Source organism: Manis javanica, chromosome 17, assembly GCF_040802235.1.
Source record: "Manis javanica isolate MJ-LG chromosome 17, MJ_LKY, whole genome shotgun sequence".
NCBI lineage: Eukaryota > Metazoa > Chordata > Mammalia > Pholidota > Manidae > Manis > Manis javanica.
In genome coordinates, this window is record NC_133172.1 from 12,333,672 (window position 1) to 12,356,880 (window position 23,209).

At 40.1% G+C, this 23,209-nt stretch overlaps 1 protein-coding gene and 1 long non-coding RNA gene across 2 annotated transcripts in view; one reads left to right on the forward strand and one right to left on the reverse strand.

Moving 5' to 3' along the window:
- Positions 1–6,965, forward strand: part of LOC118971640 (uncharacterized) — a 33,115-nt gene extending 26,150 nt beyond the window's left edge. The window contains exon 7 of the long non-coding RNA XR_012126848.1: positions 6,623–6,965. This is a non-coding gene — a long non-coding RNA (uncharacterized lncRNA). The remainder of the gene's footprint in view (positions 1–6,622) is intronic.
- Positions 2,263–22,136, reverse strand: CXCL17 (C-X-C motif chemokine ligand 17). Its single transcript, XM_037014001.2, has 4 exons — positions 21,878–22,136; positions 5,816–5,896; positions 5,088–5,189; positions 2,263–2,642 (listed from the first exon to the last, which is right to left on the reverse strand). The coding sequence occupies exons 1-4, from the start codon at positions 21,954–21,956 to the stop codon at positions 2,545–2,547; spliced, it is 360 nt and encodes a 119-aa protein (XP_036869896.1). The 5' UTR covers positions 21,957–22,136; the 3' UTR covers positions 2,263–2,544.
- Between the last annotated feature and the right edge of the window lie 1,073 nt (positions 22,137–23,209).

Genomic DNA, 23,209 nt, shown 5'->3' on the forward strand with positions numbered 1-23,209 from the left:
TCCGCACTTGTGTTTGATATCCCCCAGACCCTCCGTGGAGAGGCAGCCTGCTGCAGGGGAAGATGCCAGACCGTGCCTCCCCTCCTGGCTTTGCCACTTGCTAACTAGCCTGCGTCCTGCAGGATCCTTTTCATCTCTGCCTCAGCTTCCTCATCTATCAGGTGGGGGCTGCTGATCTTTGTCAGGCTGGACTGTTGTGAGAACACCTGTGCTAACCGACGTGCTGGCAGTTCTTAGTCTTGACTAAGACTGAGTGAATGGCTGTCCCTGGGAGGTTACCGTTCCTCCAGGCTTAAACTCACCTGTGTCCCGGTGGGGTCTCTGATTCGGGCTGCTGTTGTTTTTCCCGTGTGCCGATGGCCCACCATATTCTGACACCACTTCATAGCCAGGTTTCTCCTTGGAGGCCAACTTCATTCCTGGGGCTACTGTTCTACCCGTCATGGCTGGCGAATGTGCCTCTAATGGAGACCCCAAATCTGATTCTAAGTCAGAATCTGAGGCTGGGTGCTCTAAGTATAGGTCGTGCAGTTTTGATAGAAATACCCTCTCAGCCAAATATCCTTGCTGGGGTTTGGCTTCCTGGGCTGAAGAGGTTTTCTGGGCAGCAGGGTCTGAGTGTTTCAGTCTCTCTTGAGATGTAGAGTCAGTCTGGGCAGGTGGTCTATTTTTGGGTCCAGGTCTAGGCTGGGCTGGAGGTGTTGATCCAGCTTCTTGTTGAGCTGCAGGTGGCTCTACTGGGCCAGGTCCCCACTGGGTTACATATCTCTCTCTCAATTCTGGTTCCTGTTGTGTTTTAGATTCACTGCCTGGCACAGGTCCCTGCTGTGAGGCAGCTTCTTGTTGAGTGAAGGACACCCGGTAGATGGGAGGTGATTGCTGTGGTGCAGGTTCCTGTGAGGCAAGAAGTTCCTGCTGCAAAGCAGATTTTCGTTGGGCTCTAGGTTCTTGCTGGGATCCAGCTTCATGTTGGGCAACGGGCTCCTGCTGAGGGAGGGGCCTTTGCTGTAAAACAGGCTCCTGTTGGGTATTGGGTCCCTGCTGAGTCTTAGCTGCTATCTGGGCTGTGGGTGTCTGTCCTGGCTCAGGCTCTGGCTGGGTGATAGGTGTCTGGTGTAGCTCAGGTTGCCAGTCAGGCCCAGATACTGACTCAGAACCTGTCTTCACTGTTATTTGCCTCATGAGAGAAGTTGATCTCCGAGGCTTCATTCTTCTGGACCCCACCCACTGGCCTCCTTTGTTATAGATACTTCATTGATTCCTCATAATGAAGGTTCCAGTTTGGGTTCCATTCCTCATTATAGCATCCCTGGTCTTCCTTTTTAAGTCAGTTGGTAAGTGGGCCTACCACTGCTGACCCCCTACTCCTGTGCCAAAAGATGCACTTCTCTGCCCCCTGCTGTGGGAGGAGGGATTAGGAACAGGAGGAGGCTGTGTGCCCATCACTCTCTTACCAGAGGGGAGGGGCTTGCCCTCTTACGTCATAAACAGGACTGTGCTCCACTCACCACTCAGTTAAAATGTTTTTTCTCATAAAATAATCCCAATTTAGTCTTGTTTCATCTGGGATTATAGAAACCAGATTCTGGATAAGTGTCCCTTTTTTTTCCTCCCCATCTAGTGTTTGAGGAAAAGGGTTATATGGGGAGGCAGCCTTTATACTGTTGAAATAATCTTTTCCTCTTTATTCATTCTTTCAAATGGTTGTCAGTTTAATTTCCTTATATTATTGCTTTGGTCATTTCATTTCCATCTTAAAAAAATGACATCATCCCATTTTTACAGTTTGAATCCCTTTTCACTGGCTTTTGAGATTTTTCATACCATCTCTCTAGCCCTGAAATACGGTTGTGCATATACGTCTTTTGTACTAGATTGGAAATTTACAGTATATTGACCATTGATGATGATGATGATGATAAATAAATACTAAAGGTGTACTATGTCCTGGAAAACTGCTAGTTGTTTTTTTTCAACCTATATTATCTTTAATATGACCATGTCTGGTTCATTGCTATTCCTGCTTTCCTTGCCCGACCTAGCTCATACCTCAGAAGGGTTTGCTGAATGACTTAAAGAATAAAAAGTTGGGAGTGGAGAGAGACAGTGAGAGTCGTGGTGGGAGAAGGGTGTGTAGCATTTGGATAGAATTTGGAATGAACAGGGTAAAGTGTGTCATTTGGATTGAATATGAGTTACCAGACCCCATTTGAAAGAAATGATTTTTACCTATTACATTTAAAAACAATTATTGACTTCGGATTGCTGCTTGCCTGATTGTATTTAAGATAGTTGGGAACGGCCAGGAAACGGGTTTCCTGGTTCTCAGGTAATTAAGCTCAAGCCTGGGTGAAGGGAAGGCATAAGCAAAGACACAAAAGAAGAAAGCACAGAGGGAGGAATAATCTTGGGTAAAAAAAATGTTTTTGAGAAGCTGGAGTGGGAACTGGGAGGGAGAGCTTGAGGTGGGAGGGGAGCATCCTCTAGGTGTGCTCACTGCCTTCTTGACTGCGAATGTTTCATTGAGGGGGTAAGCTCTCACTTCTATATAGGCAGAGCAAAGCTTGCTAGCTGACATCGTTTGAGAAATTGCTGGCAGGCTCTGGAGTGCTTGTTTGGCTTCCTGTGGTACCTTTGGTGCCCTAAGTTGAAGACAAGGGGAGAGACTAGTGTTAGAAACATTTTTAAAATTTGATTTTTATGAGAATTTTTAAAATTATTAAAGTAAGACTCATTCAGTGGAAAAAATTAAAATAAAATATATATCCAGTGAAAAGTAAAAGGATGTCCCTCACACCAGCTTCATTCCCCATTCCCCAGAGTAACTGCTATTAATAGTTTGCTACATAGTCTTTTGTATCTTTTTGTATGTAAACTAATAGTTTCCTTTAAAAACAAAAATGAGATTAAACTATCCATATTGTTTTGCTTTGCACCTTTAACATAAATCTTTTATTATTGCAAAATACTATACATCTATAGAAGTCCATAAAAACTTGTATGTACAGTTCAGTAAATAGTTATAAAGCAGATATCCATGAAACTACAGCCCAGGCCTAGAAGTAGAATATTGCCAGCAATCCCTTCATCTTATGATTACTTTTCTACCTCTCTCCCTCATAGAGGTAATCCTTTTATGATAAACATTTACTTTCTTTTCTTTATTTTACCACTTACTTATATATTCCTAAACTATTTATTTATTTATTTTTATTACGGTATCATTGATATACAGACTTATGCTAAGGTTTCACATGAGCAACATTGTGGTTACTAGACTCCCCCTATTATCAAGTCCCTACCACACACCCCATTACAGTCACTGTCCATCAGCATAGTAAAATGTTATAGAGTCACTACTTGTCTTCTCTGTGCTATATACTTCCTTCCCTGTGCCCCCACTATATTATGTGTGCTAATCTTAATACCCCTTAATCCCCTTATCCCTCTCTTCCCACCCACCCTCCCCTAGTTTATTTTTGTCTTTTTTGAATTTTATGTATATGAAATCATACCATAGCTATTTTCTCAAGTCTTGTTTTTTTTACTCAATGTTATGTTTGTAAGATCCATTTACATTATGTGTTTGATCATTTTTACTGATATATAATATATGAGTCTATTCATTTATTAATTATTTATTCACCATTTATTCATTGGTCAGTTTTCAGTTTGGGGTTGTTATGAGCTACTATGAAATTCTTGTACATGTCTCCTGGTTTATATAAGCATGCATTCCTTTTGCATATCTACCTGAGAGTTGAGTTGCTTGGTTACAGAGCTTAAACTTTAGTAGATAACTGCCAGCACTTTTCCAAAGTGATCTACCAAGTTATACTCCCAATAGCAGGATGTGAGAGTTTCTCTGTCCTACTCTTTGCCAATACTTGCTTTGTCAGACTTGAACATTTTGCCAGTCTGATGATATATGGTGATATCTGCTTGGTTTTAATTTTCATCTTCCCAATTACTACTAAGGCTGAGTGCCATTTCATATGTTTGTTAGCTATTTAGATTTCCTTGTCTCTGAAAGTGCCTATTCATGTCTTTTGTCTATTTGTTGTATTGCCTATTTCGTTTAATTGACCTTTATATATTCTGAACATTAATCCTTTGTCATTTTTGTATGTTGCAGATATCTACTACTTTTATATTGCCATTTTATTCTTTGGATGACTGGAATTTCTTAATTTCAATTAAATCAGATTTATTAAGCTTTCCTTTTATGGCTTATACTTTATATATCTTGTTTAAGAAATCATTTCCTACCCCAAGGTTATGAGTGTATTCTCCTATATTACCTTATAAATTTGTCTTTTGAATTTAGATCTTTAATTCACCTGACATTTTTTTTTGTGGAGAGTGAAACATTTGTCTCTACATCTTTTTTTTCACTTAATATATTGTGGATATCTTTCTGGTCAACACATAATGGTTTACCTCATTATTTTTGACAACTGCAGCATTGCCCCATTTGCTTTTGGTGAACATTTTAAATTTCCATTTGTCAGTACAAATACTTCTATAATTAATATTCTTGTGCACATATCATTGAGTTTCTGTATTAGTGTTCTATGCTAGAGATTTCTTCAAGTGAAATTACTGGATCTGAAGGTACACGCATTTAAAGGTTTAGCAGGTACTACCAAATTGTATTTTACTTCCATCAATAGTGGTAAGGATCTTTATTTATCCCATTCTTGAATTTAGCATTTACCAATTTATTTTTTAGATGATATTTGAAAGCTGCTAGACTAGAAAGGAATCAAATTCTGTTTGACACTGACACTGGTGTCATCCTCAGAGATCAATGACCAGGTCTACAATTGCCCCATGTCCCTCTCTTTTAAGCAATAGGGATATAAAATCTAAGAATTTGGTTGAATCTTTCTAGTATTAGGAAAATTGCATTCTGCTTTTTTTCTTCTTCCTGATTCCCTATAAGTTGACACTGAGTAGAAAGGGCTGAGATGTGTTTATCATGGTGTTTATTTCACCTTTCTTGTGTGTTCCCAACTTCTGCTTCATCCCTACTTGATTTTACAAAGTGACTCTAGTTTAAGGAAGATCATTATTTTGAAACTTACTAGTTTTCTTCATGTTGCTTTTGATATGATCACAGGGACACTTCTTCTTTGGCAACCCAGGCACTGTCATGAGCTTTCTTTTAGGGGCTCTCAGGAACCAATCTGAAATAACACGGTCGCTACTTAGATGGCAGGGTTAATATGTTTGAGAGTAGGGAGTAAGGCAGGGCTTTACTTGCCATCTTCCTTGCTTTCTACTTACTTTTTCATTCTGCAGTGGATATATTCACTTATATGAGCACCAGGACTTCTAAGTTATTTTGCCTGACCTGTATTGGCAAGAATTTCAGGGTAGGTTTGGAGGAGGCATCGGGATATCATTAGGGAGACCAAAAAATGAAGAATAAGACCTAGGTGTCTGCCTTTTAGTGGCTGCTTCACCTGGGGCAAACCATTTTGCCTCTCTGATTTCTGTCTAACCTGTGAGTAAAATAAAGTTGAGAATAAGATCCTGGAAGTTTTTGGAAGGCAGTCTTGGGTTCTTAGGGAAAAAGGTAAGGAGGAGGGGGAATCCAGAGACACAGCCAGTTCTCCCCCTGACCTTGGAGGAGTCTAGGTCTTGCCTGAGACTCAGGAAGAAGATAAGTGTTGGTGCTGCATGTAGTGAGCTAGTGGAGGGGGAATGGGTGGTGTTGGCTAGGAAACATCTGCCATGGTTTCAGGGGGGACTCAGGGAGAGAGTTGAGATTGTGATAGTGCATTGCTGTTGTTGATACTGAGTTACTGACCTTTGCATTCACATTCTTGGCCATCTTCCTGGAGCCACCTCCCAGAAACCTGGCGTTGGTCCCTATGGCTTCTGGCCACCGCTGTCAGAAGGAAACAGATTACTTCCAGGCATTGGAAAGAGAAGGGGCCAACAGAAATGGTCCCCCAGTATTGTGCTCTCTAGGTCAACACAGTTCCATTTCTCTTCCTTTTTTACTCAGGGATGTAGGGTACTTCAAGAGAGGAGTATTTTAAATGAATAAGGAATTGAGATTTAAAATCTGGTATAGCTGGAGGTAGGTGAAGAAAGAAAGGCTTTTGGATGGAAGAGAGGACAGAAAGTAGGGATTAATTAAGACTTTACAACACTCCTCCCCCACTTCCAAAATACACATTAAAATCCTCATGACTTAAGAAATGAGAGCAAGGAGCAGATAATTTCATAAATCGGGCAGGATCTTTGTGTGACTTTCAAGTTTGCTGTATTTGAATCCATAATCCTAGTTCAACCATAAAGGGTGGTATTTACCTTTGTTCCACTAGAACAAATCTGTTCCTCTTTTGGCCTCTATTCAACTTTGTCTTATCACCTGAGGCTGTCTTTTTTTCATTTTGTGATACCTAAAATATTTTCATGATAATCAAGGATGATGATTTATAGGCTTGAGATCTTGGAGCTAGAACTGGGCCCAGAAGATGCTTCCTCTCTGTAGTACTTCCTGATATTTCTTCTCAGAATTAATTATGCCTTCTCATGGTTCCCCATAGAATTTAAATGCAGCTCTATTACTGTACAGTTATAGTTTGTTGTTTGAAATCTTTTGCAGACTGAATTGTGCCTCCCCAAAATTTGTGTTGAAGCCTTAACCTCCAGTACCTTAGAATGACTATTTTTGGAGATAGGGCCTTTAAAGAGGTGACTGAGTTAAAATGAAGCTGTTATGGTGGGCCCTAATCCAATGTGACTGCAGTCCTTAGAAGAGAAGAGATTTGGACACCCAAAGAGACACCAGGGATGTATGTGCACAGAGGAGGGACCATGTGAAGCAAGAAGGCAGCCATCTACAAGCCAAGAGAGAGGCCTCAGAAGAAACCAAACTTACTGACATCTTGATCTTGGACTTTCAGCCTCCAGAACTATGAGAAAATAAATTTCTGTTGTTTAAACCATCCAGTCTGTGGTATTTTGTTACAGCACCCCTAGCAGACTGAAAATATTTTCCCCCCACTAGATTCTGAACAAATAGCTCAGAAGGCACTCAGCTAAGTTGTTCTTGACACATGGTAGGCATTTGGCAAATGTTTGTTCAATAAGCGGACAGACAAGTCACTTAGAGAGGGCCCTTAGAGATCGTTTAGTTCAATCCAGGTCTCCTCTTTCCCGGACTGGTGCCCTTTCTGCCACACAGATGGAGGGTGTTGCATCATTTCCCCAAGTGCTAGTTTCCAAATGTTCTCATGTACTGTTTTGAGTACTGTTAAAGTAATCAAACAAGAGATACATAGCCCCTGCCATCTAAACTTTTCTAATATTTCACTCTCACCTGACCTCTACTCAGACTTCCAGAGAAAACCACAGAATATGAGAGCTAGAAGGAATCTTGGGGATTATTTAATTGAATCTTTTCATTGGGAAGTTTATTTCATTATAAAGGTAATATAACTGTATTAGAGAAAATTTGGAAAGTACAAAGAAATCTTATTCTTCCCAGCTGTGGGTATTTTGGTGTGTTTCCTGCTTGTTATTTATTTATTTTTTTTTGAGAGGGCATCTCTCATATTTATTGATCAAATGGTTGTTAACAACAATAAAATTCTGTATAGGGGAGTCAATGCTCAATGTACAATCATTAATCCACCCCAAGCCTAATTTTTGTCAGTCTCCAATCTTCTGAAGCATAACGAACAAGTTCTTACATGGAGAACAAATTCTTACATAGTGAATAAGTTACATGGTGAACAGTACAAGGGCAGTCATCACAGAAACTTTCGGTTTTGATCATGCTTTATGAACTATAAACAATCAGTTCAAATATGAATATTTGTTTGATTTTATTTTTTGAGAGGGCATCTCTCATATTTATTGGTCAAATGGTTGTTAACAACAATAAAATTCAGTATAGGGGGGTCAATGCTCAATGTACAATCATTAATCCATCTCAAGCCTAATTCTCGTCAGTCTCCAATCTTCTGAAGCATAACGAACAAGTTCTTACATGGTGAACGAATTCTTACATAGTGAATAAATTCTTACATGGTGAACAGTACAAGGGCAGTCATCACAGAAACTTTCGGTTTTGATCACGCATTATGACCTATAAACAATCAGGTCAAATATGAATATTCGTTTGATTTTTTTTTTTTTTTTTTTTGAGAGGGCATCTCTCATATTTATTGATCAAATGGTTGTTAACAACAATAAAATTCAGTATAGGGGGGTCAATGCTCAATGTACAATCATTAATCCATCTCAAGCCTAATTCTCGTCAGTCTCCAATCTTCTGAAGCATAACGAACAAGTTCTTACATGGTGAACGAATTCTTACAGAGTGAATAAATTCTTACATGGTGAACAGTACAAGGGCATTCATCACAGAAACTTTCGGTTTTGATCATGCAATATGACCTATAAACCATCAGGTCAAATATGAATATTCATTTGATTTTTGTACTTGATTTATATGTTGATCCCACATTTCTCCTATTATTATTATTATTTTTATTTTTAATAAAATGCTGAAGTGGTAGGTAGATGCAAGATAAAGGTAGAAAACATAGTTTAGTGCTGTAAGAAGGCAAATATAGATGATCAGATGATCAGGTGTGTGCCTATGGACTAAGTATTAATCCAGGCTAGACAAGGGCAGCAAGACATCCACGGATGCAGAAGATTTCTCTCAAAGCAGGGGGGGTGAGGTTCTGAGCCTCACCTCTGTTGATCCCCAAATTCTCACCTGATGGCCCCCCTGCGACTGTGCCTGTCTTAGGTTGTTCCTCCCTTGAGGAATCTTACCCGTCTCTGGCTAACCAGTCATCTTCCGGGGCCATACAGGGAAATGTAAAGTTGGTAAGTGAGAGAGAAGCCATATTGTTTGCAAAGGTTAGCTTTTTACTTCTTTGCAGATTTATGCCCTGTGGCTTCTATGCCCAGCACTTGTCTCGAGGTATCTTTACCACCTGGAGGAATTATGATACTCGGTAATTTCGATATGAGGCACGAATTCTATTTAAGGGTTGTAATTAGGAAGGAAGAAGAAAAGCTATAGATGTAGCATATGAAGGAAAGATGGGAGGATTGATTATTTCTTTGACATATCTTCTTGTAGAGTACCTTAAGTATGTATAGGTTTTAAACTACTAACTAATTTGCACACACATATTTACATAATAGGAATACGGTGACATAAACAAAGCAAATCTATAATTACCATCCATCTCCAGTGAAGCCAAGAAAACCATTTAGGCACCCTAGGCATTTGTGAAAATTTGTCTATGATATGATGGATATTGTTCAACTGTACTTGAACCGTCTGAGAGAAATCAGACAAATTAAAGCAGCCCATTTCTGGGATCTGTTCACATCCCATATGTTCTTTTAACCGTAGATAGTCTATAGTCATAAGATTTTGGAGTGCTACAACTTGCACCCCTCCCAACTCCTGGTTGAGTTCCAACAGTACAGATCTGGTCAAATTCGTTGTCTCACTGTATGCACATGCCAGCCTAGACATCTCCCTCCTCATTCCAATGGCAAGTCCAGGAAATGGTGGGGTGGATGCAGCCACAACCGCAGCATCGCCCAGATCCCTGTGGAGACATTTTGATGATCATCCCCCTGGCACAAGTCCTCCAGAGAGTGCTGATGCTGGAAGCTCCTCCTCATATCGTATCTTAGTTCATTTTCTGGGTATCCAAGCTAGGCCTTGATCTTCTGCATAGAAACAAACAGACCCTTTGCCCACACTTTGACATGCCCTCTATACCACTGTGCAGAACTCACTGGAGGTCAGCACACAGGAACTGCTTTTTTTTTTTTATTAAGAGAAAGGAATATTATCAGAAAAGAGTACCTCCATAGCTGATCATCTGACACCCTTTAAGTGATCAACATTAAGGATATTTAAAGCATGCGTTGATCTTTGATTTACCAATAGTTTTATCCTGTCAAGGAGTAATCTCCCTTTTCTTTCTTTCTTTCTTTCTTTTTTTTTTTAAATCTTTAATCTACACTTACATGAAGAATACTGTGTTTACTATGCTCTCCCCTATATCAGGTCCCCCTAACAACCACAGTACGGTTACTGTCCATCAGCATAGCAAAATGTTGTAGTCACTACTTGTCCTCTCTGTGTTGTGCAGCCCACCCTCCCCTTTCTCCCTCCCCCCCATGCATGCTAATCTTAATACCCCCCTTCTTCTTCCCCCCCCTTATCCCTCCTTGCCCACCCATCCTCCCCAGTTCCTTTCCCTTTGGTACCTGTTAGTCCATTTTTGGGTTCTGTAATTCCACTGCTGTTTTGTTCCTTCAGTTTTTCCTTTGTTCCTATACTCCTCAGATGAGTGAAATCATTTGGTATTTCTCTTTCTCTGCTTGGCTTATTTCACTGAGCATAATACTCTTCAGCTCCATCCATGTTGCTGCAAATGGTTGGATTTTTCCACTTCTTATGGCTGAGTAGTATTCCATTGTGTATATGTACCACATTTTCTTTATCCATTCATCTACCGATGGACATTTAGGTTGCTTCCAATTCTTGGCTATTGTAAATAGTGCTGCGATAAACATAGGGGTGCATCTGTCTTTCTTAAACTTGATTGCTGCGTTCTTAGGGTAAATTCCTAGGAGTGGAATTCCTGGGTCAAATGGTAGGTCTGTTTTGAGCATTTTGATAAACCTCCATACTGCTTTCCACAATGGTTGAACTAATTTACATTCCCACCAGCAGTGTAGGAGGGTTCCCCTTTCTCCACAGCCTCGCCAACATTTGTTGTTGTTTGTCTTTTGGATGGCAGCTATCCTTACTGGTGTGAGGTGATACCTCATTGTAGTTTTAATTTGCATTTCTCTGATAATTAGCGATGTGGAGCATCTTTTCATGTGTCTCTTGGCCATCTGTATTTCTTTTTTAGAGAACTGTCTGTTCAGTTCCTCTGCCCATTTTTTAATTGGGTTATTTGTTTTTTGTTTGTTGAGGCGTGTGAGCTCTTTATATATTCTGGACGTCAAGCCTTTATCGGATGTGTCATTTTCAAATATATTCTCCCATACTGTAGGGTTCCTTTTTGTTCAATCGATGGTGTCTTCTGCTGTACAGAAGCTTTTCAGCTTAATGTAGTCCCACTTGCTCATTTTTGCTGTTGTTTTCCTTGCCTGGGGAGATATGTTCAAGAAGAGGTCACTCATGTTTATGTCTAAGAGGTTTTTGCCTATGTTTTTTTCCAAGAGTTTAATGGTTTCATGACTTACATTTAGGTCTTTGATCCATTTTGAGTTTACCTTTGTATATGGGGTTAGACAATGGTCGAGTTTCATTCTCCTACATGTAGCTGTCCAGTTTTGCCAGCACCATCTGTTGAAGAGACTGTCATTTTGCCATTGTATGTCCATGGCTCCTTTATCAAATATTAATTGACCATATATGTTTGGGTTAATGTCTGGAGTCTCTAATCTGTTCCACTGGTCTGTGGCTCTGTTCTTGTGCCAGTACCAAATTGTCTTGATTACTATGGCTTTGTAGTAGAGCTTGAAGTTGGGGAGTGAGATCCCCCCTACTTTATTCTTCTGTTTCAGGATTGCTTTGGCTATTCGGGGTCTTTGGTGTTTCCATATGAATTTTTGAATTATTTGTTCCAATTCATTGAAGAATGTCGCTGGTAATTTGAGAGGGATTGCATCAAATCTGTATATTGCTTTGGGCAGGATGGCCATTTTGATGATACTAATTCTTCCTAGCCATGAGCATGGGATGAGTTTCCATTTATTAGTGTCCCCTTTAATTTCTCTTAAGAGTGACTTGTAGTTTTCAGAGTATAAGTCTTTCACTTCTTTGGTTAGGTTTATTCCTAGGTATTTTATTCTTTTTGATGCAATGGTGAATGGAATTGTTTTCCTGATTTCTCTTTCTATTGATTCATTGTTAGTGTATAGGAAAGCTACAGATTTCTGTGTGTTAATTTTGTATCCTGCAACTTTGCTGTATTCCGATATCAGTTCTAGTAGTTTTGGAGTGGAGTCTTTAGGGTTTTTTATGTACAGTATCATATCATCTGCAAATAGTGACAGTTTAACTTCTTCTTTACCAATCTGGATTCCTTGTATTTCTTTGTTTTGTCTGATTGCCGTGGCTAGGACCTCCAGTACTATGTTAAATAACAGTGGGGAGAGTGGGCATCCCTGTCTGGTTCCCGATCTCAGAGGAAATGCTTTCAGCTTCTCGCTGTTCAGTATAATGCTGGCTGTGGGTTTATCATATATGGCCTTTATTATGTTGAGGTACTTGCCCTCTATTCCCATTTTGCTGAGAGTTTTTATCATGAATGGATGTTGAATTTTGTCAAATGCTTTTTCAGCATCTATGGAGATGATCATGTGGTTTTGTCTTTCTTTTTGTTGATGTGGTGGATGATGTTGATGGATTTTCGAATGTTGTACCATCCTTGCATCCCTGGGATGAATCCCACTTGGTCATGGTGTATGATCCTTTTGATATACTGTTGAATTCTGTTTGCTAATATTTTATTGAGTATTTTTGCATCTACATTCATCAGGGATATTGGTCTGTAATTTTCTTTTTTGGTGGGGTCTTTGCCTGGTTTTGGTATTAGGGTGATGTTGGCTTCATAGAATGAGTTTGGGAGTATTCCCTCTTCTTCTATTTTTTGGAACACTTTAAGGAGAATGGGTATTATGTCTTCTCTGTCTGTCTGATAAAATTCCGAGGTAAATCCGTCCGGCCCCGGGGTTTTGTTCTTGGGTAGTTTTTTGATTACCGTTTTCAATTTCTTTGCTCGTAATTGGTTTGTTTAACTTTTGTGTTTCTTCCTTGGTCAGTCTTGGGAGGTTGTATTTTTCTAGGAAGTTGTCCATTTCTTCTAGGTTTTCCAGCTTGTTGGCATATAGGTTTTCATAGTAGTCTTTAATAATTCTTTGTATTTCTGTGGAGTCTGTCGTGATTTTTCCATTCTCATTTCTGATTATGTTGATTTGTGTTGATTCTCTTTTTCTCTTAATAAGTTGGGCTAGAGGCTTATCTATTTTGTTTATTTTCTCAAAGAACCAGCTCTTGGTTTTGTTGATTTTTGCTACTGTTTTATTCTTCTCAATTTTGTTTATTTCTTCTCTGATCTTTATTGTGTCCCTCCTTCTGCTGACTTTAGGCCTCATTTGTTCTTCTTTTTCCAGTTTTGATAATTGTGATGTTAGACTATTCATTTGGGATTGTTCTTCCTTCTTCAAGTGTGCCTGGATTGCTATATACTTTCCTCTTAAGACTGCTTTCGCTGCGTCCCACAGAAGTTGGGGCTTAGTGTTGTTGTTGTCATTTGTTTCTATATATTCCTTGATCTCTATTTTGATTTGTTCATTGATCCATTGATTATTTAGTAGCGTGTTGTTAAGCCTCCATGTGTTTGTGAGCCTTTTTGTTTTCTTTGTAGAATTTATTTCTACTTTTATACCTTTGTGGTCTGAAAAATTGGTTGGTAGAATTTCAATATTTTGGAGTTTACTGAGGCTCCTTTTGTGAGCTAGTATGTGGTCTATTCTGGAGAATGTTCCATGTGCACTTGAGAAGAATGTATATCCTGTTGCTTTTGGATGTAGAGTTCTATAGATGTCTTATTAGGTCCATCTGTTCTAGGGTGTTGTTCAGTGCCTCTGTGTCCTTACTTATTTTCTGCCCGGTGGATCTATCCTTCGGGGTGAGTGGTGTGTTGAAGTCTCCTAAAATGAATGCATTGCAGTCTATTTCCCTCTTTAGTTCTGTTAGTATTTGCTTCACATATGCTGGTGCTCCTGTATTGGGTGCATATATATTTATAATGGTTATATCCTCTTGTTGGACTGAGCCTTTTATCATTATGTAGTGTCCTTCTTTATCTGTTGTTACTTTCTTTGTTTTGAAGTCTATTTTGTCTGATATTAGTACTGCAACCCCTGCTTTCTTCTCACTGTTGTTTGCCTGAAGTATGTTTTTCCATCCCTTGACTTTTAGTCTATGCTTATCTTTGGGTTTAAGGTGAGTTTCTTGTAAGCAGCATATAGATGGGTCTTGCTTTTTTATCCATTCTATTACTCTATGTCTTTTGATTGGTGCATTAAGTCCATTTACATTTAGGGTGACTATTGAGAGATATGTACTTATTGCCATTTCAGGCTTTAGAGTCGTGGTTACCAAAGGTTCAATGTTAGCTTCTTTAGTATCTTACTGCCTAACTTAGCTCGCTTATTGAGCTGTTATATACACCGTCTGGAGATTCTTTTCTTCTCTCCCTTCTTATTCCTCCTCCTCCATTCTTCATATGTTGTGTGTTTTGTTCTGTGCTCTTTTTAGGGGTGCTCCCATTTAGAGCAGTCCCTGTAGGATGCCCTGTAGAGGTGGTTTGTGGGAAGCAAATTCCCTCAGCTTTTGCTTGTCTGGGAATTGTTTAATCCCACCATCTTATTTAAATGATAGTCGTGCTGGATACAGTATCCTTGGTTCAAGGCCTTTCTGTTTCATTGCATTAAGTATATCATGCCATTCTCTTCTGGCCTGTAGGGTTTCTGTCGAGAAGTCTGATGTTAGCCTGATGGGTTTTCCTTTATAGGTGACCTTTTTCTCTCTAGCTGCCTTTAAAACTCTTTCCTTGTCCTTGATCCTTGCCATTTTAATTACTATGTGTCTTGGTGTTATTCTCCTTGGATCCTTTCTGTTGGGGGTTCTGTGTAATTCCATGGTGTGTTCGATTATTTCCTCCCCCAGTTTGGGGAAGTTTTCAGCAATTATTTCTTCAAAGAGACTTTCTATCCCTTTTCCTCTTTCTTCTTCTTCTGGTATCCCTATAATACGAATATTATTCCTTTTGGCTTGGTCACATAGTTCTCTTAGTGTTGTTTCATTCCTGGAGATCCTTTTATCCCTCTCTATGTCAGCTTCTATTCGTTCCTGTTCTCTGGCTTCTATTCCTTCAATGGCCTCTTGCATCTTATCCATTCTGCTTATAAATCCTTCCAGGGATTGTTTTACTTCTGTGATCTCCTTCCTGACATCTGTGATCTCCCTCCGGACTTCATCCCACTGCTCTTGCATTTTTCTCTGCATCTCATCCCATTGCTCTTGCATTTTTCTCTGCATCTCTGTCAGCATGTTCATGATTTTTATTTTGAATTCTTTTTCAGGAGGACTGGTTAGGTCTGTCTCCTTCTCAGGTGTTGTCTCTGTGATCTTTGTCTGCCTGTAGTTTTATCTTTTCATTGTGATAGAGATAGTGTGCAGAGCTGGTACGAGTGACTGCTGGAAGAGCTTCCCTTCTTGTTGGTTTGTGGCCTTCCTCACCTGGGAGAATAGCGACCTCTAGTGCTTGTGCTGGGCAGCTGTGTGCAGACAGGGCTTCTGCTTCCTGCCCGGTTGCTTTGGGGTTTATCTCCGCTGTTGCTGTGGGTGTGGCCTGGCTGGGGCTGCTCCTCCAAAATGGTGGAGCCCCGTTGGAGGGGGAGCGGCTGGAAGGCTATTTATCTCTGTAAGGGGCCTCTGTGCTCCCTGCTGCCCAGGGGGTTAGAGTGCCCAGAGATCCCCAGATTCCCTGCCTCTGGTCTAAGTGACCTGTCCTGCCCCTTTAAGACTTCCAAAAAGCACTCTCCAAACCAAAACAACAACAGCAACAATGAGAGAGGGAACAGAAAAAAAATAAAAAAAAAATAAGGAAAAAACACTTGATTTTTTTTTTGGCGTCAAGCCCCGGTCCCAGGCACCCGCTCACTGGTCTTGCTGCCCTGCCTCCCTAGCACCAGCGTCCCTGTCCCTTCAAGGCTTCCAAAAAGCACCCACCCACTGGTCCCACAGGGAAAAACGCGCGATATTCTTTGTCCTCAGGTGCCTGTCCCAGGCACCCGCTCACCAGTCCCACCGCCCTGCCTCCCTAGCACCGGGGTCCCTGTCCCTTTAAGGCTTCCAAAAAGCACTCGCCAAAAAGCACTCGCCAAAAAGAGGAAAAAAAAGGGGAAAAACGCGCGATTTCCTCCGTCCTCAAGTGCCGGTCCCAGGCACCCGCTCACCGGTCCCGCCACCCTGCCTCCCTAGGAACGGGGTCCCTGTCCCTTTAAGGCTTCCAAAAAGCACTCGCCAAAAAAAAAACCAAAACCGCTCCGGTTTCTTTCCACCTGCCGGGAGCCGGGGGGAGGGGCGCTCGGGTCCTGCCGGGCCGGGGCTTGTATCTTACCCCCTTCGCAAGGCACTGGGTTCTTGCAGGTGTGGATGTGGTCTGGATGTTGTCCTGTGTCCTGTGGTCTCTATTTTAGGAAGATTTTTCTGTGTTATATTTTCATAGCTCTATGTGTTTTTGGGAGATTTCCACTGCTCTACTCATGCCGCCATCTTGGCTCCGCACTGATGATTTTTATACTTGATTTATATGTGGATACCACATTTCTCTCTTTATTATTATTATTATTATTTTTTTGAGAGGGCATCTCATATTTATTGATCAAATGGTTGTTAACAACAATAAAATTCAGTATAGGGGGGTCAATGCTCAATGTACAATCATTAATCCATCTCAAGCCTAATTCTCGTCAGTCTCCAATCTTCTGAAGCATAATGAACAAGTTCTTACATGGTGAACGAATTCTTACATAGTGAATAAATTCTTACATGGTGAACAGTGCAAGGGCATTCATCACAGAAACTTTCGGTTTTGTTCACGCATTATGAACTACAAACAATCAGGTCAAATATGAATATTTGTTTGATTTTTATACTTGATTTATATGTGGATCCCACATTTCTCCCTTATTATTATTATTATTATTATTTTTAATAAAATGCTGAAGTGGTAGGTAGATGCAAGATAAAGGTAGAAAACATAGTTTAGTGTTGTAAGAGAGCAAATGTAGATGATCAGGTGTGTGCCTGTAGACTAAGCATTAATCCAAGCTAGACAAGGGCAATAAAACATCCATGGATGCAGAAGATTTCTCTCAAAATAGGGGGGGTGAAGTTCTAAGCCTCACCTCTGTTGATCCCCAATTTCTCACCTGATGGCCCCCCTGCAACTGTGCCTGTCTTAGGTTGTTCCTCCCTTGATATTTTTTTTATATAGTGATAATATATTTCTTTTTGTTGTTTTGTTAGCATGTGGCTACATCGTCTTCATAACAGACATTTTTTCTTTATTGAAGTTGTAGTTTATATACAGTATTATATTGGTGTCAGGTGTGCAACATAGTGATTTGACAATTATCTTCATTACTAAATGCTCACCACGGTAAGTGTAGTTACCATCTGTCAACATATAACACATTTTTAATGACTACATAATACTCCCAATAAGTATATATGCTCAAATTATTATTCTATTGCTGAATATTTAGATTGTTTTATTTTTGGATATTGATAAATTTCTTTGTGCTTGTAACTGTTTTCGAAATGTCAGATTACTGTTCTGGGCAAGATTTCCCAAATTACTGGGGTCAAAAGTTAAGAACAGTTTTATGTTTCTTGATATCACTACCAAATTGCTTTTTAAAGGGTTGTACCAATTAACTAAATAACTATCTCCTTTTATTTTTTTGGCAGATGAGGAAACTGAAGCCCAGAGAGCAAATGAAATGCCAAAGGTAATGGTGACATATCTGAAGCTGAAACCCAGGACCAAAATTTCTAGTCTGTTTTTTTTTAAGCAGTGCTTATAACCTTAATTTCATGATGTAACTTAAAATGAAGCTGCACATTACTATCGTATTGTTTCTCCTAAACTTTAGACATTTATGGACCACCTTTATGACTTTTGCTATAGCTTGTACTACCTCTACTATTATTTACTTCATGCTTTTTCTGTAAACAAGTTTTATTTACAAAACAGCCTCAATTATATACAATGTTATTTGTGAGATTATGGGTTTGACACATGCTTAGATTTTTTTCTAACATGGATTAAAATAAACATAGCTATTAAAATAAGAGCAAATTTATGTTCTACCTAAAATCAATTTGGAAAATTCTGGTACAGTGGAATAACACTTGGACTCAATACTTGCTTTGTCACTTAATTATGTAGCCTTGATTGAACAAGTGACTTAGCTTCTTTGGTCTTTGGTTCTCTGATTTGTAAAATGAGGATAGTAGTATCCACCTTGCAGAATTAAGAGTAAATGAACTACTGTGGGTGCCCAGCGCCCAAGTAGGTGTTCAGTGCATGGTAGCTGTTATTGTGGCTGTTACTGCGACTTTTAGTTTTTTCCCAGAGTGTCTATGCTGGAAGGCTAGGCTTGTGGCTTTGTGCTGGCTTGTATGTGTAAAAACGTTACTTCCACTTGTTAGGACTGTGATATATCTATCATTATTTTGACTTCCCAGTCCTACATATCAGGTCTGTGGTTCTGGACAAGTTGCTTAACTTCTCTGTGCCTCATTTACCTAATTTGTAAAATGGGGCTAAAAATAGTACTCTAGTATGTGCATGCATACATCTCTTTCTTAACTCTGTCCACCAGGGGGCCTAGAAGCACTAGCACCTAGTAACAATGGGCAATCCCAGTGGGCATGGTTTGTAAATACCATTCTCCCGTGAAAGAATTTAGGGCTTTTTGGAGAAATGGCTGATTTCAGGGCTGGGGCAGAAAAGTACAATATGAGCCTGGAACATCTTTTGGAGTCAGAAAGTCAGGAACTGCTAACAAAAAAATGGTATGTCAAAAAGACACAGAAGCCCATTTTGAAGGAGCTCTCAATGGCCAATTTGGTGGCAATATGAACAACATAATAAATAATGATAGTAAAAGATTATAATCCACAAATATCCATGAGTCTTTACTTATATAAATAAGTAATTGAATAACAAATAAACGGGAGAGAAGCAATGGCTCTTTCTTACAGTAGAATCCCAATTAATAAATAGAGAAGGAATGATGGAAATAGAAAATCACCATTTGGCTAACACCATAGTAATACTTGCTGTAGGCAAGAATTATCAATGGATTTTAAAAATTAATGGACAAAGGTGTGATGAGAAGAAACAGGCTATTTGTGTAGTCTCAAGGTATCTCTCTACAAGATACTAATTAATTATAATGGGAAAAATAGTGACTTTACAGTAGTGAAACCTGGCAGACACCATCTTAACTGAGTATTCGGAGTGAACATCTCACAACCAGTAGTGAGAGTTATTGCTATCATGGGCCTTCTGATGGGATACACTGAGAAAGCACACATTATTTTATGGTATTCTTGCCAAAAATGCATAATCTGAATTTAATCACGAGGAAATATCAGCGCAAACTGAGGGACACTCTACAAAACAACTGACCAATACTCTTGAAAAGTGTCCAGGTCATGAAAGACAAAGAAGGCTGAGAAATTACCCTAGATTGGAGGAGACCGAGAAGGCATGATAACTATTCAGCGTAAGATCCTGGATTGCAGTCTGGACCAAAGGACATTAATGTGATGATTTGCAAAATTTGAAAATTTGTACATTAGTTAATAGTATTGTAGCAGTGCTAATTGCCTGGTTTTGGCAATCATATTATGGTTATGTAAGGTGTTACTTGAAAAGAACTGGATGAAGGATATATTGGAACTCTGATTGCTTTTATAACATTTTTAAGTCTGAGAGATGAAAAATTAATTAAAACATACATTATATTAATTAAAACTCACATTAGATTGTGAGTACACAATGAGGTAATATACATAAAGTGCTTCAAACAGTGCCTTATGTAAGATTGCTTTAATGCATGTCAGCTCTTATCATAAGTAATTTTATAATTAATAAGCAATATTGCAAGTAATGAGTAATATAAGTATTTTATTTCCTAACATTCTCATATTATTCCCCCTCTCCTGTGAAAAGTATATTAAGCATGTGTGTGGTTATTTTAAGAGATAAAGTATGATCAGATTTTATTTTGAGAATTTTGTGGGGGAATCAGGTGAGGGTATCATTTCCTCTAGCCAGACTTGAATGCTTGGCTGGGTAACAAGAATTGAGCCTGGCCACTCCTCCCCTATGTGGTTTGTAGTAGCGCCACCTGGCGACACAGTAAGCTTTTTCCTATTCGTTGCCCTTGTGCTTTAGGAGGTCCTTTGGAAATTTTACTCAGGCCATGTTTTGGACCCTTACTAGGTACACATTATAGATCATTTAATATTCACAACAGTTCTGTGTGCTAAGTGGTAATTTATTCATTTTAAGATGATAAAACTGAGGCTCCAAAAAGTTAAGCAACTTATTCAGAATTGCCAGGATTTGGATCTAGTTTCCCCTGACTTCAAGGCCAAGTCTAAAGGTCTAGATAAGTCTGAATGTGTAGCCATATTTGACAACTATTGATAGACATCAGTGGTTCTAAACTGGGGAGCGATTTCCCCCTCTAGGGACATTTGGTCAGGTCAGGAGATATTTCTGGCTATGGTAACCAGGGGTAGGGTTGGAGAGGCTCCTGTTGGCATCTAATGGGTAGAGGCCACACGGATGCTGCTGCACATCTTAGAGTGCACAGAACAGCACCCTGCAGCAAAAAATTATCCAGCCCCAAATGTCAATAGAGCTATCAAATCCAGATGTAGAACTTAGAAACCCGAGAATTTATTCTTTCACTCAGCAAATGTTTACTGAGTACTGTTCTGGATAGTGTGAGGCATATGGAAACAATATACCAGATTGTGCTACCAAGTCGGTTATAGTCTGGAAGGGCTTGGGGTGGAAGGAAGTAGGAGGGCATACCAACACCTTTCGTCTAAGGCAGAATATGTAAGTGCAAAGAGAGAGAGTCAAGTTAGGGCTAAGCATGCACATAGGAGGGAGAGCTCACATCTGATTGTGGGAGGAATCAAGGGAGGCTTTGGGGAGGAGGTGGTTTTGAGCTTTCTTGTACAGGAAAGTTCAGGGAACAGCCAACAGTTCAGTTTAGGTAGACCCCAGCTTGTGTTAGTGAGTGGAAGTGGTGGACTGGACAGGCAGGTCATGGTTAGAGCTTTGAATCCAGGCTGAAGACTTTAGCCTTGGTGTGTGTCATAGTGATGGAAAAGCCTTCCCTTCCATAAGGGTGGTCTAGGCCCTAGGGCTATGGGGCCCATCAGCTTCCAGAGAGCTCTCTTTCTACAAAGGGAGGGGTAGTTTGACATTGGGATGAAGTAGGGTGAACTTCTCCTGATTGTAAGGACTGAGTTGAGGCTAAATATGTAACAAAGCTATTTCATATCAAAGTAGCCCTTGGGGAAATGGTTCTCTCAAGTAGCAACATATACAGGAATGAGCTCACTTCTGCTTAGGGCTAGACAAGTTATAGTGAAAACTGGAACCAATTTGGAACCCCTAACCAAAGGAGTGCTTCCCAAAAGGTAAGCCATTAAAACAGAGCTTGCTATGGCTAAAGCTTCAACTAAGGACGCTAGTTTAGTGATATGATTTTTCTAGTTTGTTACTTTACCACCAAATAGCGTTAAAAATTGTTGGTGGCATGTCGGGTGCACTATAAAGAATATAAGCAAGGGCTTCCTTATCTTTTACGAATGTACAATTGCCTTCAACACCTTTACACTGATGCTACCAAGGTGGGCCTTGGGGAAATTCATTACTCCTCTGGAAAAGTAATTGGGAGATAAGGTAGGGGAGCAAATCTTTGTTGAGCCAGTATTTTATTTTTTTGCTAGCTAAAGTTTCAGATACTTTCATATACATTCTCATTTAACTTGCAAAATACTCTTTGGATGTAAGGACAATTTCCTACTTTTTGTAAATGAAGAAGCAAGACTGAGATAAGCTAACTTGTCCCAAATCCCTGTAGCTAAAAGAGGCTACATTTTAATGCATGTTTTTGCAACATTTTCTTTTCTCTTTTGCCATATTTCCTCCCACCTTTATAGAAAATTAATCTTATTTACCTGGATTTGGATTGCTGGAGACCACAGACATCAGCATTAGTGGCAGAAATAGAAGGAGGGAAGAGATAAGAACTTTCATTGTGACTACTGGTGCTGCTGTAAATTTCCTGAAGAGTGTGGAAGGTCCTGTTAGCGGCTCCCAACTTCTTGGGATGGATCAGGCTGTGGTACTTGGCTTGGAGGTGTGCGCTTTAATCCCAAGCCAGTGTTCCCATCAAAGGACAAGAACAGCTAAGTGACACTGGCCTTGTTAGGTAACGGTTGGATCATATGATTTATGGGAATCTGGGAGGTAAAACTGGCCAAACAAAAGAAATGAAGCATTCTTGAGAACATAAGAAGGTGACTGATAACTTGGCAGCCGGTACTCATTCCCTCCCCTCCAACTTCCTGCCTCCTCACTGTGTTATGATTTCTTCCCCAAGTCTTTTTGCTTGTTTGAATTTCCTTATACCTCTCAGTGACACTTTCTAGCTTAATATCTGGCAGGGAAGTGCCTGCTAAGGGTTTTCAGAAGAAGGGATGACCCGGTCTGTTTCCCTTATGTCTTCCCCACTCCCATCCTTGGCACAATATCAGCAATAGTAGTTTTAGTGCTTGGGAAGAATTGTCCTCACTGTACTTACAATTTCCTCCAATTCCGTGGCCACATAAGTCAGGTGAGAAGCAGAGAGGATCAAGGAGGAGAGGCTGTTCTCTCTTGTCCAAACACTGCCCCTGGAGCACGCCTCCTTGTTCTTCAGGAAGGTGACTGTGGCTTATTGCTCCAGCCTATGGGTTGGTGGAAGACCCCCCCAGGGCTTCAGGTCCAAGAGGGTTTGAGAAACAGAACCACAGGAGGGAAGGAGCCATGAAATAGTGTTTACCCAGGTTGTTGGAGCTTTTGGCTCCAGACCTTGTTTGGAAACAACCCAGGTAAAAGAAGAAGGTAATGCTATACTTCCAGTAAGCATTAGGGGTTACAGAACAGCAGCACTTACTTCACTTGACTCATTCCAGAGACTTGAGGACGTGTGCTCAAAGAAGGAGGAGACGCCGAGCTGGAATGTTGGATGATATTTGCAGGTGCTGAGGGCTGGCTAGCAAGGAAGTTCTGCCTGGCACCCTCCAAGGAGTGAGATAAGGTGGTATGACTTTGTTTCACCTCAGAGGAGAAAAGAGGCAAGACATGAGTCAAGCCTCTTTGATTTTTGTTTCATCATTCTTATACTCTCAATTTTCAAATTATTTCTGCTTATTGACATGTTGGAGGGTTGATTGTAGGCTTTACTATTACAGAGTTTTTCAAGCACTTTCATGGGGCCAGCCACTATGCTAGGCAGTGGAGATAGT

Excerpts from the sequence above, each read along its gene's own strand:
- CXCL17 (XM_037014001.2), bottom strand. The coding sequence starts at position 21,956 with ATGAAAGTTCTTATCTCTTCCCTCCTTCTATTTCTGCCACTAATGCTG. Across the intron at positions 5,897-21,877 it reads CTCCAGCAATCCAAATCCAG|CGGTGGCCAGAAGCCATAGG; the intron begins GTAAATAAGATT and ends TCCTTCTGACAG. Across the intron at positions 5,190-5,815 it reads CCAAGAATGTGAATGCAAAG|ATTGGTTCCTGAGAGCCCCT; the intron begins GTCAGTAACTCA and ends GTGTTATTTCAG.